This window comes from Brugia malayi, assembly GCF_000002995.4.
Source record: "Brugia malayi strain FR3 genome assembly, contig: Bm_v4_Chr1_scaffold_001, whole genome shotgun sequence".
Taxonomy (NCBI): domain Eukaryota; kingdom Metazoa; phylum Nematoda; class Chromadorea; order Rhabditida; family Onchocercidae; genus Brugia; species Brugia malayi.
Window position 1 is genome coordinate 10760340 of NW_025062475.1, and position 15808 is coordinate 10776147.

At 28.3% G+C, this 15808-nt stretch overlaps 4 protein-coding genes across 4 annotated transcripts; 3 read left to right on the forward strand and 1 right to left on the reverse strand.

The window, feature by feature from the left end:
• Positions 1-139: 139 nt before the first annotated feature.
• On the reverse strand, positions 140-3539 carry Bm9723 (Uncharacterized protein; the record flags this gene model as incomplete). Its single annotated transcript, XM_043077447.1, has 10 exons — positions 140-296; positions 471-578; positions 1276-1377; positions 1589-1689; positions 1763-1857; positions 1999-2083; positions 2384-2414; positions 2753-2812; positions 3097-3246; positions 3451-3539. The coding sequence occupies 10 exons, from the start codon at positions 3537-3539 to the stop codon at positions 140-142; spliced, it is 978 nt and encodes a 325-aa protein (XP_042933381.1).
• A 1410-nt stretch (positions 3540-4949) lies between these two features.
• On the forward strand, positions 4950-5497 carry Bm12562 (Uncharacterized protein; the record flags this gene model as incomplete). Its single annotated transcript, XM_001897374.2, has 2 exons — positions 4950-5079; positions 5328-5497. 2 exons carry the CDS (start codon positions 4950-4952, stop codon positions 5495-5497), a joined length of 300 nt encoding a protein of 99 aa, XP_001897409.2.
• Positions 5498-6056: 559 nt separating this feature from the next.
• Bm6982 (MIT domain containing protein) lies at positions 6057-6539 on the forward strand (the record flags this gene model as incomplete). Its single annotated transcript, XM_043077448.1, has 2 exons — positions 6057-6229; positions 6395-6539. Coding segments are annotated over 2 exons (318 nt in total), but the record flags the coding sequence as incomplete, so codon positions are not given.
• A 645-nt stretch (positions 6540-7184) lies between these two features.
• On the forward strand, positions 7185-9337 carry Bm6981 (Proteasome activator pa28 beta subunit family protein; the record flags this gene model as incomplete). Its single annotated transcript, XM_001897373.2, has 8 exons — positions 7185-7229; positions 7497-7592; positions 7799-7888; positions 7984-8065; positions 8394-8506; positions 8650-8736; positions 8907-9011; positions 9170-9337. 8 exons carry the CDS (start codon positions 7185-7187, stop codon positions 9335-9337), a joined length of 786 nt encoding a protein of 261 aa, XP_001897408.2.
• Positions 9338-15808: the final 6471 nt, after the last annotated feature.

Below are 15808 nucleotides of genomic sequence, written 5' to 3' on the forward strand. Positions count from 1 at the left end.
AATAATCTTGGTTTTCTCTGGAAAAAGGAACTGCATGTTTAAGCATTTTTGAACCATATTTTGTAAATTTCTTTATGATTACATATTTATACTTGTTAATAGTAGTGCAAGAAACTTCAGATATAGTCTCAATATCTTTCTATGACATATGGAATAAAAGTAGCATAAAGAGCGGTATTAGTACGAAAAATTGTGTTGAAAATTCTCCAACATCAAAAGTATTCAAGAAATAAAATAATTCAGCTGGGCATGTTATTTCGGATGGACATCGGAAACGACCTTCACTATTCTCATATCTGCAAAAATGCTGATTATCGGGGCTGAAACACTAGAGTGAATTTTGCATGTGCTAAAAATCAAGCTGCAGTGTATTTACTAAGTTGTCTATATTATCATTTTTATTCTAAGATCGTTACTTGATATTTTCTCTACATTAATCTTGCCATTTTCATACTGGGTATATTAATTACCTCGACATTTTCATTTTGTCCAAGAATCGTTGCGTAACCTCTTCGAATGATATTTTTGTTGTCAGAATGCAGTAGTTCTCACGACACTTGTTCGAAGATGGTAGGAATCTAAAAACTACATAAAAATAATAACTTTAAGTAGAAAAGTACTAAAAAGTGAGGTTTCAAAAGAACAGACTGCAGCCATTAAACAGCTTGGTAAAATAGAGAGTCAACTAGACAACGGAAAACAATATTAAGTAGCTTCGACAAAAGAAAATAGAAGTCAAAGGTTACAACGATTAAAAACAACTGGACCAAAAAAGGGAAAAATAGTATAAGAAGGAGCTTTTTTATGCTTTCTCTTTTTTATTTATTCTGAATCGATTAATTTGGTGATGTAGATGAGTAATAGAATTACAAACTTATAGTGTCGACGTCGAGAAGCATTCAGATTGTAGGATCAACGGCGAAATAGATTCAATGACTCGAATGAGTCAAGTTATTCAATGAGTTAAAAGCATTAATGTGTTAGCAAAAAGACAGACAAGACAAGAGCCGTAATTCAGTGCAAAAAAATTTGAGAAAGCTAACAATGACACCTACCAATCTACAACTGTTATAGGTAATATTTTTTCCTTTAAATAAAGATTTCATATTCTCCCAAATGTTCATCAAAATTTCTGTCAGAAGTAATGCTGAAATAAATTCCTTAAGAACTCGTAGTAGCTTAAAAGGTTAATTATGACGGTAAATCGATCAGTCAGTAACATTCCTAGAAGAACTGATCTACATTCGGTATGATATGTAAATAAAAACAACCCACTCGACTAGTGCTCCCAGAATCGATCCTTTCTGAGTAGCTAAACGAACACTCATTAGAGAGTAATTATCACATTTTTGATCACTTGATGCAGTAACCATATCTCTGAAAGCTCAATAAAAATTCTCAAATACGAGATGCGAACACGCAAAAGGATCATCCAAATTCACTTGAAATTTCTAGTACAATTAATTTAACAACTTCTACATCCTATAAGGTGCTTCCGTTGAATATTTGTGAGCGGATAAGTATGAACGAAGTAGTTAGACATTTAATTACTGCCATTACGATTAGTGAATAATTAATTATTCCTCACATTAAGATTGGCACGACGCACTGATCACCGGTTTGATCACATACTTCGGTACCATTCATTTGATTCGAAAGAAATTCTACGAGATTATTGACATCACAACCCTGAACTTGTATTTTTCATAGCCATCGGAAGCAATAATGTAAAATGTTATCCTGAGAATAATGAAAATGCAACCTTTTCTGTATGGAAATGCCATCGGCAACTAGCTGTATAATTTACTTTATACTTCATTGGTTGTTCATATATGTGCGTGCAAAGCCCATTGGTATCTAAAGTTGTTAAGGTTTCCTTATCAAATAACTGCTGAAAAATTACCACAAAACTGCTTGTGAAACACTCAAAAAGGATTTCAAAAGAACCGTAAAGAGTATCAAATAATAAACATCATCCACATTCACATTTAAAAATACCTGGCCTTAAGAGTGATAGTTGGCCACTGATACGTACTTCATCGCCGAAAACATAACTACCGATAGTTTCTTTCTCGAACGTTGCCTTTAATAAGTTTCCCTTTTAGTCCCAGTAATTAAACAAGAAAATTTGGATTGCTAAATTAGCTGCCTCCGCTTTTAATTACAAAAACAGTAAAATGACAAGTAAAACTTGATGATTAATTGATTGGTGATACTTATAATGTTAAGCATCTATTAATTAATTAATCGTCAAGTCTTGTTAAATGCTTCAATGAGCGTACGCAACTACTTCTAAAAACTGATGCTTTAGAATGCAGTAGGTGGCTGCACTATTGATAAAGTTTTAGTGTAAAAAAAGAAAAGGAGCATAGTAATGACTTACAGTTTGCTCTATCGTACAGTTTGGATCGTTCCTGAAATTTATTATATTCATGATAAGAATCCATTTCTATACAATTAATCATACAATACACAGTTGTATAAGTTGGCCTGCAGTTCCAAAGTTTTAAAAAGAAGTACTAGATATTTGCATATACCAATGACATCACCTGAAGAGTTCACAATAGCAAACACATAAATCTCTGCTAATAAATATAAATGTGACTGGAATTAGATGATGAAAATTAAGACATAATTTGATGGAAATAGTTCAAAAAAACGGATTTCACAGCGAAATTTCAATGCTTAGAGACAAAATAAGCAGATACTCCAGCTTTCACAGTTAACTCATAAAAAAAAAAAAAAACCATACTTTGAGCATATCACTTCACATCCCGAACTCACAGAAGCTGAATTCAAACAGCCAACATTTCTGAAGAAAAGAAATATGCATTCTTTTTCATTTCATTTTATCAACAAATCTTTCCTTTTCTATTTCACCTATTTGCTAGCTAATTCTAGAGTTAGAATTATGAGATCAAAAGACGATTAAACGTTTTCCAGAAATAACATCTTTTGATCCGATAAAACAAACAAACGTCAAAAAAAAAAGTCAAAAACAAAAAAACGTAGAAATAATTTTATGAGAAGTTAAAAAGTAGTTTACTATCTTTCAAATTAAATACTTTGTTCAACATTTAGGCTTTGAAAGTTTACTTAATAGTAAAATGTAAAACTGTTGAAAGTGGCATAAATCGACTTGATTTTATCTCAGTACGACTCAGAACGTCATAGCTAGGATCATTATGAACGTAAATTGCACCAAAAAAACTTGGATAACCACCGATAACATCCAATATTCGTAACCTATAAATAAGAGAAAGAAAAAAAGAATTAGCTTTAAGTATATTTAACATTTCTTTAGATATTCTAATATATTTTCATAGAGAACTGACAATTAAAGACCATATTTCTTACGATGGAAATGCATTTGAAAAAATCGTTTTCTAAAACTCATTCCTAAGTAAAACTAATACTTTTTAAGGGTAAATGTTTTCCTTTAGCACTTACCTACGGATATTATCGCTCGGAAAATTCAGGAAACTTGTACACAGCTTAAGGATGAGTGTTAACAGAACACTATAATAAAACAGATTCATCAAATTGGTTCAAAATGATGATAACACATAAACACCAGTAACGTTGTCATGGTGAAGATTTCAACAGTCGGTTATAGATTGAGAGTAATGACAAATAGATGCGAATATTTTATTCTACAGAATAATAAATGAAAATTTGGAATGTGTGATGAAATCCTGAGAAAAAAAAATAAATAAAAACAAGGATAAAAAAAAAAAAATAAGCAGAAAAAAATGTAATGTTATCTGATTTTAGCCGATAACCAAAAGACAAAAGTAATATTGAGATAAAAAATTAAGAGGAAAAAGAAAGGAAACAAATGTAGAAAGCTATATGTAATCTGAAATCAACAAACTCAGAAATGAAATTTACAAATAGCTCAAAGCAATTAAATACTGCAGCTCATATAATATTAATAAGCCTTTTCAAAAGAAAGTTCAATTTCCTTTTTAACTTAGCAAATATTAAATTAATAATATCATCACTAGATTACTCCTGAGATCAGGTGACTCCTAAGATCAGGTAATAAAATGGCCATTAGCTAATTAATATCTCACTGTTCAAAAACCAAGCAATTCTCAGGATAATAATTTTCAAAGCGTCCCAGCTAAAGTGTCTATTATTGTCACTTAAAGAGACTTCAATTGCGGCGAGTTATTGTAGAATGAAAGTGGCGGGTTCGGGTTGAGCGATTTATCGTTTGATAATTAAGTTTCTCGTACGATAAGTTTATTTATATGTAGCAAATGAGTTCTACGTAAGCAACACGTGGATAAACGTAAGGAAAAGTACATATAAATGGTAGATTAAGAAAAGTCAGATGATTTTATTATTATTGAAATGTTACATGCATCTTTCCTATTTCGTCATCTTCTCATTTCTTTAATTTCTCATTTATTACTCACAAATAATTTGCGAAATGAAGCTGAAATTGTTTTGAAAAAAATGGATAGAGAAAGAGAATAATATTGGATTAGATAGTGGCGAATAAAACATGTTAGAATGTGAAACTATTATGGATTGATAATGTTTTGCATGCACAGCCATTTATGTAATGGTATATAAAAGACATTTAAATTGAAGAGATGAAAAGGATTTGCTAGACATTGTAAATATAATAATGATGACAACTAATAATTGAGAGGGAATGTCTTTTTTTTAAATTAAAAATATTCAGAATAAAATTTACGGCACATTGTATAATGCAAGTTTCTCTCTCCATGCTTTAGTTTTCCCTTCCTTACATTGCATGTTTAAGTGTGGTATTTTCTCAACAGTCTTATGTTACATGTTTTGTGGTTAAAGTGGTAAATTCCTGGCAAGTCTTTTGATCTGCCCTTTGTGTAACTCTTCATTAACTAACGAAAGTTTCTATTTAGCATGAAGATATTTGAAGGAACAACAAATGGAAATTGGCAGAATTATTGATCATGCAATCTTTTATTGACAAAAGTAAACCAATCTTACAAAAAGCAGTTGCCCTTGATCGAGACAACAAAAAAGATGAAGCGGTCGAAAATTATACAGAGGGTATCACTTTATTGCTTGGGGCTTTGTCATGTAAGTTAATTTTTCCTCTCACTGATGAACTGATTAAATTCAAGGGTTTTTTTGATTTCTGAAAAAAAAAAATATATTGGCAGCTTAAATGAAAATTGATCGAGGTCGGAATTTCGGAAGCATTGTTTCTCAAAAAACTTCATTAACATTTACGGGTTATTAATTTTATATTTCTGAAGCGAAACTTTTATTTCAATTTTAATGTTAATGTAATTGATAGGAAGATTAGATGATACCGTTCATTTTAGGTGATGATACAGTGGAAAGTGCCAGAGAGGTTCTACGGGAAAGAATATCAAAATATTTGACTAGAGCAGAGATACTAAAAGGACAAATGAAGCCAGAAATACTCTTAGTGCAGCAGATACATATCATGCATAACGATGTATGGCTTAACTTTCTGAAGTGTATTAGTTAAGCATAAAATTTTATCGTTCGAAATTTACGTAGCTATTTTTCGAGTTATCAGAAAAAATACTAGATTTCTAGTTTACAAACTTTCGTGAACAGATTTGTAGTTTGCACATTCATAGTTAATAATACATAATTACCAGATTTGATTATCCGTATTTTGCTTAAAATATGTATTTTGTTATCAAGTTTTGCTCGCTACTTGGACCTGAGGATTGCTTTTGCTCGGGTGCCGGGAAGAAAGTTGTATTTGTTGGATCGTAAATTTTTTATTTGATTTTGTGAAGAACGGGTTGCTGATCTGCAGACTGGCTTCGGGTATGAAAGAATTTTCAAACGATGCGCGGACAATGATCTCACAGAAATCAATGTTCGAGATGCCTATATTATACTGCCATATCAAGTATGTTTAATGAGACTTAGACGAAGTGGCAATAGATGGAGGGTAGAGTTAAAAAATCAAATTTGGATAAACTTAGTTTGAGAAATAGAGTTAAAGTTTAACCAGTTAAAGATTATCCTAATTTGAAAAAGTTGAAAATTTATTTCCGGTCTTGAATTTCGTGCGATTCTGTGAATTGTTTGTTCTTCATGCACCAAATCTAAAAACAATACGTCTTTGGACACATTACGATGTCAGAGCAGAAGGTTTACTGCAACAGCTGAAGGGTAGTTTAGCGTGCCGTGATATCGAGTTGGATGTTTGTTACGATGAGAATTTTCATGACCGAGAAGTCAGGCAGGTTTCATTTGAAGGCATATTCTCATACTCCAGATTTTTAGGATAATACAAAATGCGAATCTGATTTATATCATTAAGCTGAAGGTTTTTTTTTTTTTCTCATCTGCATATTCATTTTTTGTATATTGTTTTGTTCGCTGAGGATTAACAGTTTGTTTTTAGATTCAGCAATGGCTGGGTGGTAAAAATTGGACGTGGATTAAATTATTTCCAAAGTGTAGGACATTGTGAAATTGGTTCGTGTGATTTAAACCTAAGGAAATGTCACGAGACCAGCATCGATATTTTCAAATTCAAACAGCCTTAGTAGTTTTCCTCATGATAATATTTCTGCTGTTTCTATTTAATTATATTTGTCTTTTTGATGACTTAAACAGTAAGGTTAAAGGGAATTACAGTTATATTGTTTATATGTTGATGAAGCTGTCTTGATGATTTGATCTTCAAATGTATATTTCCTCTTCCTGTAACTTTCTTTTTCGTTTTAATCACTGAGAATTCATCTCCGTATACACTGCTGTACATTTTTTGGATTCAGGCGTATGATTTTACATTGTTATTTTCTTAAGTGACAGAGTTGATCTTTATCAGGATGATTTTTTATTTCACTTAATATTAAAAATTTAAATGGGGTACACTGGAAATTTGACATATATTATGAGTTAAAAAATTAATAAATATCTGAAATCCTTTGATCTGTTTATCCGTTTGCGCCTGGTTAGTAGACCAAATATTCCAGTTTGTTTTGCTTTGTTTTCTTGCGTAGTTGTGAGAGGACTTTTTTTTTTTTTTTTTTGTAATTTGGGAGAATCTTTTCATAAACAGTTTTGTAGAAAATATATTAAGGAAGAGTTTCAATATTTCCTCATTCTTTGGCCTCGTGTTGTGTGATAGTTTTATTTGTCCTTTTGGATTTAAGAACTTCATTTGTTCAATTTTTAGGCTTTGCTGCATGATGTTGTCTGAAAAAAAGCAGAAAAGTGCAGCTGCTCGTGGTGTAAGTTTAAATTGAATTGGTAAATAATAAATCATTTCGATATCATGAAGATGAAAATGAGATTCAAATAAAAGCATCGAATTGAAAATTGTCATCCCAGTGCAATTTGTTTTACTAACAATATGAGCTGCTGAGCGCAATTGGAACGCAAAGTAAACAATTACCATATAAATTTAACTTGGAGTAGGAGTAAGTGGTGAGTAATAAAGAGGGATTCAGTTCTCCATGATCTTCTCTTTCGAAAGCTTATTCTCAATTTAGTTTCAGCTTGATGCTTATAAAACAAATTTAATGAAACAAGCGGAAAAAATTGTACTAGAAGAATTCCCGAAGAAGGTACTGGAGTTTAATAACCTACTTGAGGTTGGTTTCTCTCCAAGTATACTTGTTATTTATCTTTGAACTTGAATTAAATTAGCATAAGAGACCTGTAAAATTTGCTGTTTCTGTTCACTAGTTGATTTTCACAGTTCTTTTTTTTTCTTAATCCTGGATGTTATACTACTTGGTTGGAATATCTTATTTTAACATATCTACTTATTTTGATTATTTCTGATTATCTTTTTCAGGACGAGCAGTTCTCGTATGAGCGACTTCCAGAAGTTTTGCCGAATATTGATTTAGGAATTCCATACTCAGAACAACTAACTGAATTTCAGGTAGTTCTTGGATTTGAAATTATTGTTGTTATTATTATATTTTTGAAAATTCTCTCTTTTTTTTAATTGGATTTGTTAAAAATAATATTTTGCAGAATGACTCAACTGAACATGAAAATGATGATAGGATTCTGAAAAAAAAGAGGAAAATTGATGCCAATATTCAATCTTTTCATGGTTATCATTAATTTGTATTTTGTATATTTATTGGTGCACTTATACCTCTTAGCACTTTGATGACAGCTACTGGTCATAGGAGATTGAGTGTTTCGGAATCTTCATTATTTATTAGTGCTTTTATTGACCAGGCTGATAAAGCAATATTTTTCTTTCACTCATTAGGCCTAGTACTTCATGATTTTAGCAATCACTAAGAAGTGCTGGTCAAAGCATTTGTTTGACCAAATTCAGTAATTTTCAAAATTAATAATAAAAAAGATTATTTAACTGAAAGGACACTTTGTGCCGTATAATTAATACATAATAAAAGGATACACGTTTTCAGGCACTTCAGTCTATGGTTTTATAAGCGGGACTGTTAAATGTAACGAAAAGCTTGCTGGTCTCACCGATATCACACGGCCTTTACTTCGTGATTCAGTTGAAGCGGTCAACAAGGTTCACTTTAGATTTGTTATTTTTCTTTTTTTTGCCATATAATGATAAAGTTTTAGATTTTCAGCAGTTTGGCTTTTACTTTTTTATAGTCAAGCAGCATTATAATCTGAAAATTTTTGTTAAATAAATGTGACATTTTTCAGGTAAAAATGTGGATCTTGTTTTTGATTCCACGTATTGAAGATGGCAACAATTTTGGGGTATCTATACAGGAAGAAACTCTGAGTGAGGTCCTCTTTCTTAGAATTTCAATTTTTGAAATCCAAGCATTTTTTTTTCCTGTTCCATCATCGTTCATTGCATGTATGGTAAATTTTGAGCCATTTCATTAAATTCTAAGGTTTATGGTCAGTCGAAATATACATGAAACTTGAATACAATTGAAATTTGAATTTCTCAGGTGCGTACTGTAGAAGCTGAAGCAGCATCATTTCTTGACCAGATGTCTCGGTATTTCGTTAGCCGTGCTCGTCTGGTAACTAAAGTAGCCAAGTATCCACATGTTGTAAGTTATGCTTGAGTTATACTTAAAATATACGTAAAATTTGAAATTTGCAATGGTTATGTATGCGCTGTGTACAAGCTATCAAGGATGATATTTGAAGCTTATCTTTGTTCGTTCTTATGTTTTCCAAGAGGAAAAATCCATAAAATTCTATTCAGGAAGATTATCGTCGAGCCATTTTGGATATGGATGAAAAGCAGTTCATCAATATTCGTCTTGTACTAACCGAAATGCGCAATCACTTTGCTACATTGCATGATATGATTACAAAAAATTTCGAGAAAATCAAAATGCCAAGAAATAACAATGCGGAGCATATGTATTAATTAGAAAACTTTTGAATTATTCCTGTTTGCATTATATTCATATGCTATTCTGTTGACATTTGCATGAAATGAGGTCGCTACTACTATTGATTTTGAAGACTTCTATAGGATTAATTAACATCGATTTTTATTTGGCATTTTTTCTGGTTCTTTGTTAAGGTAAATAACTTGAGAAATGAATTTCTTTTTAGCTCATAACTTCGATTTCTTCAAATTCAAGCTTGTCATTTAAAGACATTTATGACTTCGTGCCTACTTCGGATGCAGCTTAAAAACTTATTTGATAATTCAGAATTGTCAGTAGAAACAAGCTGAAGTCTTTAAACTCTTGTTAAATAAGGTATTTCTCATATAACTTTAGTGTTTTGACGGCTTGTGATTTTGTTCTGATAGCCAAGGAGAACTATTATAGTTCCTTAAAAGATGGTTCAAATATTTTGAATTTTCTGGCTGTTTTCTTCAACTGGTAAACAATTCTTCTTTGTTTCAATTCAGGTTCTTTGTAAAATGCAAAGGAAACGAAAACAAAAAGACTACTTTTGTCATTCAATTTTGAATAAATAAAAGTTTTCTTATTGAAGTTAACATTGTATTATAATGAAGTGAACATTACATTATTTCTGTTTAGAATTGGATATCTTTTTTATTACTGCGAAATAACTAAAGTGTGCTTATGGTAATAAGTGACATATCTTTATTTTCATTTTATCTCCTATCACTGCTGTTATCACACAATGAACAAATTTTTCTTAACAGTTTAATAGTTTGATGTGATTTAATAGTTCGATGAGTCATAATAAGCAGACAGTAACGAACAAGCCAAACGATGGCATATGAGCTCCACATGCATTTGGAGTTATAATACTTTGTGAAACTTACTTTTTACTTGAACCATAAATACTCCTGGAAGGCTTTATTACATAATGCTTAGAGATAAATGTGCTAAATTAGATAATGAATAGCAAAATTATTTATTCCACAATTTTGAATGCTCATTTTCCTTCCTTCATCGTTTACGCCAAAATCTCTTCTGGTCACAACCTCATATCATTGTTTCGAGAAATACCTCTAATCCTTCATTATGATAAGAAAGATTTAAGAAATTAAAGGCTTTTCGCATATAAATTCAATTACCTTCGGTTTTACTATTACCTATTGGTCATTTATCAATTTGATTATCATTATTACCAATGGTCATTAATGAGAAATGGGTGAAATGCATCTCGAGGAGCAAATATTAACCAAGTAATAAAAACAAAGAAATGAAAATGAATTTTAATGGGAAAAAGGAAAGATATGTAGAAAGAGAATTACTACCACTACTATTCGCTAATCGATCTGCTAAAAATTCAAACTTGTAAAATTTAAATCTGAATGTAAACAGAACTTAGTAAGACATTATTGCTATTTATCATTAGATTGATAATTAAATGAAGATTTTGTTGTGAAAATGCTTCAAATATTCAAAATTTCTAGATGAACGAACAAAATTTGTTAAAATTTAAGAAAAAAAAGTAGAATTTTGAGAATTATTGAGTGCCTTGAATTCTATTCAAATTTTGTTGAAATTTAATTTTCAAAAACTCAAGAAATTATTATGCATCAATAAATTTATCAAAAAGAAAAAGAAAATTCATTCACTTCATCAATTACTACTTTTGTCAATAAAAGTTCACATCACTAATTCATTCAAAATACTGTGAGTAGAAGTTGAAGAATAGAAACAAAAGAGAGAGAGAGAGAGAGAAAAAAAAAATGAAAAAGAAATCGGAAAATAAATAAGTAAGTAAAAATGAATATGAAAAATATTGAAATGTGTTGAAATTAACAGTAGCAGAATAACTATGTTAGATTTTATCCTTTTATTTAATATATTCAAGAAAAGATTATTTTTTTCCAAAGAGTTAAAAAAGAAAAAAAAAAAAAAAAATTGACGAAAATAAAAGAAATGTGAGAATTCCGCTATATAATATAAATTTGAAATATAATTCAAATGCATCGAAAAGAATTTTCTAATTTATTGAAAATGAATGAAAAATCATTAAATTATAATAAGATCAATGAAATAAATGCATGAAATGATTAATGAATTCAAAATCGATTTACTTTTCTTTCTCTCAATTTATCTGTGTTTTTTTTTTCTCCCTCTCTTCCTGTCTCTCTCTCTCTCTCTTCCTTTTTTCTCCTCTCTCATTAGCAATATTATAAAGCGTAGAAAAATATAATTTTTTTTTTTTATTTTGCTAGAATTATCATACGACAATTAATATTTAAAATTCTCTCTCTCTCTCTTTTAAATAAATGATGGAAGATTGATATTGTATTGTTATGTGATTTCTTACTTTTCTCTCGCGCATTGGGATTTCTCATAAATTTATTGAGAAATATAAAGAGTAAATATGGATGGAATATCTCGATCTCGATTAATTACTGCGAAATTTTTTTATTTTAGATACAATTTCAGTTTAAACATTTCAAAGTTTTTTTTTTTTTTTTTTAAAAACAAGTTACACATAGTATTAAATTCTGTACAATAGCTTCATTTTATAATAATTCATTTTACATTTTGGCTCATTTTGTTAAATGATTTATTCTTTTCAGATTTGCTATTATCAAAATCTTTGTTGTTTAAATGTCACCAGTAATTATTATTATTATAATTATTATTAGCATAATTAATATGCTAGCATACTTAACAAAGCTAATAGATCAATCTTAGTATTATTCATTTTCTTTACCATTTTATATTATTATTTCGTATTTTCGTCACTTTTTTCCATTTTCTTTCTTTTTTCATATTTACATTTGTTAATAATGAGAAAATTATTTTACTTAATGTTACCTTAACAGAATTCAACATAAATGCTTATTACGTAAGGATTGAATAAAAGCTTAGAGGTTAATTAATTGAGTAATTAGTTGACTAATTGCGATTGTTAAGCTCATCATCTTTAAATGTTTATTTCAACAATTTCGTAGTAAATTATAGAGTAGTTTGTTTATTTAGCTTTAAATGATAAGTAAAAGATAATTAACGGGAAAGAAAATGAGTTGAATAGAAGGATTGTTATAAAAGTTTTTTAATATTATCTCAATAACATCATCCAATAACAATTTAAAAAATTTTTTATTCTTTATTATCATTTTAATCATTTAATTGTTCGGATTTCATAAATAACGCAATAATTCCATTGTTTTTTTTTTTTAATATTAGCATTAATTTTTTTTTATTGGTAATTAGCTGTTTAAAAAAAAAAAATAGCTGTGACAGAATTAAATTGAATTATGTACGCATTAATGAATTATAACTTTAATGAATTTTTACTTATCATACAACACTTTTTCTTATCACCGAATGCTTCCTACCAAAATTTTATTTATAAGATTGCACTTCTTGATTGAATTATTATTGTGTTTTAATTAGATAACCATTTGAATATGATAATAGATATTTCGTCTTATCAATGATATCAGAATAAAAATCTATAAATAAGGAATGCGTCACTTTTTGACTGCTCTATTACAGTAGGGTTATAGGGGCTAATTGTCTCCTTCAGATAAAATAATTCTCCAAAAATTTTTCAAAAAAAGAAAAAAAATTTTTGAGATTTCCTATAAATCTCGATTAACGTCATATTTACGACTTTCATTGAGTCAAAAAAAGAAATTATATTAAATGAATGGTATTTCTTCAACAAATAAATTCATTTGATTTATTTTTTATAAAACCATTACATTGTTATATTATTGAAAAAAGAAAAGAAAACTATTGAATGGCTTAAACGAACTCATTTTACAATAATTCATTTTGCAAAAAGTTTTGCACTTTTTAATATCACTAAAATTTATTTAACTTCAAAAAAAAAAAAAAAAAGCTGAGCCAGCTATGACATTTTATAAAACTTACTTAAATTGTTTGCTTCAATTCTCTGACAATTAAGCATTAAAGAAACAAATCTAATAAGACTTTTTAACTTCAATAACTCCTTACTTTAACAAGTCCCTATGATTTTATTAAATTTTTATTGACTTTAAATAAATTCCTACTTTATCGTCAAGCATTTTGATAGAACCACAATTTTAAAATTAATAAATCTTAAGTGGAGTTCATCTCTATCAAAATTAGATTCAATAATATTAATTCTACTCATATACGCTGACTATCAAATATTCTTAAATAAAATCGATGAAAAACCGCAATTGAACCAAGTTTATGAATTAATAATTTAAAAAAAAAAAAGTAGTTTATGTATACGTCACATAGGAAAGAATCATTTAAATGATAATTCGAACTTGAGCAAAACTAGATGTGCATCTATTATTAATGAATAGCATTAATGAGATCATACTAAAGTATGAAAAAAATCTCATTAAATTTAATTACTTATTTTTAATTCATAACTTAAATTTGCTAATAAAAAATTTGGTGCAATTTTCTTAACACAAAAATTTTTTACTTTAAAATCTGAAAATAAAAAGAATCAATGCTTTTCATGAAGGCATACCGCTAGTAATAACAGGAAAGTGATATATCAATAAATAAAATGATAATGATAGCTTATTCAATGATAAATCAACAGGAAAATATTCATCACATACGCACTCTAACAGTTCTTTCTTATTTTAACAATCTGCGCTAATCAATCTTTTCTGTTATATTTCAATCTTTGCAAAAATTTTAAGATTTCTCATCAAAAATTTTTCTTTCTTTCTTTTTTTTGCTTTCTCTCAAATACTGCTTGTGACACTTTAAAATGAAGAAAAAAAAAATTTTTTTTTTTGTTGAAATATAAAAAAAAGCATACATGTATATGTATATGAGTGAAAAGGGAAAAGAAAAAAAAGTTTAATTAAATCTAAACATTAATCATTCTGAATGATTGATTGAAATTTCACTGTTCATTTTATTCTAACCAAAATTTTAATTTAAATAAGCATAAATTAAATGGAAATTGCAATTATATAAGCTGAAAATAGATATAAAATTTGATCATTTATCAATGGATCATTTATAAATGCAATAAGATTTGATGAAAGCTAAAGCTTTCATTCATATTGTATTTTAGTTATTCTATGATAATACTTGCTTTCATTAAAATAAGAAATTGGTGTAAGTTATTAAGAAAGGAAACTGTTGATTTAACAAAGTTATAAAATAACTTCAAAAAAAAGAAAAAAAAATGCAAAAGGATATTTGGCTTTTTTATTTATTTATTTATTTTTTCACTTGTCATATTGTAATAAAGTTGAAATATATTTAGGCAAAAGATATTCCATCAAATTTATTGCTTCATTTGTTGCATATAATTAATAAACTTCAAAATCTATTATTACCTCTTTTTACTAATGTAAATAGTATTTAGAGTAATAATAATTATTACAAGTAATTATTACTTCTATGTTTTTAAGTCATATTAATTAATTTCATGACTGTTAGCTATTAGCTAAAAGGAAAACACTTTATGATTATTTTCACATTTTGCAGTTTGTTATTTTATCTGCAACCATTTTTTATTTTCTTTCATGATTATCGTTCATTTTTTTTTTTTTGCAAAATGAAAAATCATTAATTTAGCAATTTTGAATTAATCGTTGAATTATTTATTTCATAGGATATCAAAATGAATGTGCTTGTTTATGCTTAATATCTATCTACATGGCTCTTTGTTATTGTTGTTATTTGTTTTGGTCATTGACCATAATTTAAAAATTCAAAAAGTTACGTTTTTTAGCAGAAAGAATTTCATTGAGTTCATCACCTCTAATTAAAGAAGCTTCAATTCATAATTAATATATTATCATATTTCTCGTCTCCAACCCTTTTTTTTCCTCTCTCTCTCCCTCTCTCTCTCTCTCTCTCTCTCCATTCTTATCATTTCATTAATTTTATTTAATTTTTGCTCTTAATATCATACGACATCATCGATGTAATCTTTTTTACTTTCCTTTTTAAATACTTTCTTTCAGTACCTTATTGAAACCAGTATCCAAAGATATTTTTTATCATCAACTTTTTAAATTGAATTTTCAAAAAATTATAAAAAGTTTGAAGATAAAGAAACGATCTGTTCGATTGTGCTAAATATACTTTCTTAAAATTGAAATAATATTTGAAACATTGAATTGAACAGGTGCTCGAAATGAATGTTTTAAAATTTCAGGAAGTAACTAACAATTTTGCTATTGAAAAAAAGATTAAAAATTAATGTTGAAAATTAAAATTTAGACCGAAGTAAAATCAAGCAATATCCTAATCACTTTATTTTTATCTTATTTTGCTTTACTTTACTTTACTTTGCTAATTTCTTTTCTACTCTTTAAATTGCAGTGCTTGATTTATTTAAATTTATATGATTTATTAAAAAAAATTTATTTTAAAATGCATGAAATGCTCCTCCATCTACACATCTGCCTAATAATTCATTAATAATCAGAAATGATGATAAGTTAAAAAAAACTTATCTTGGCTAT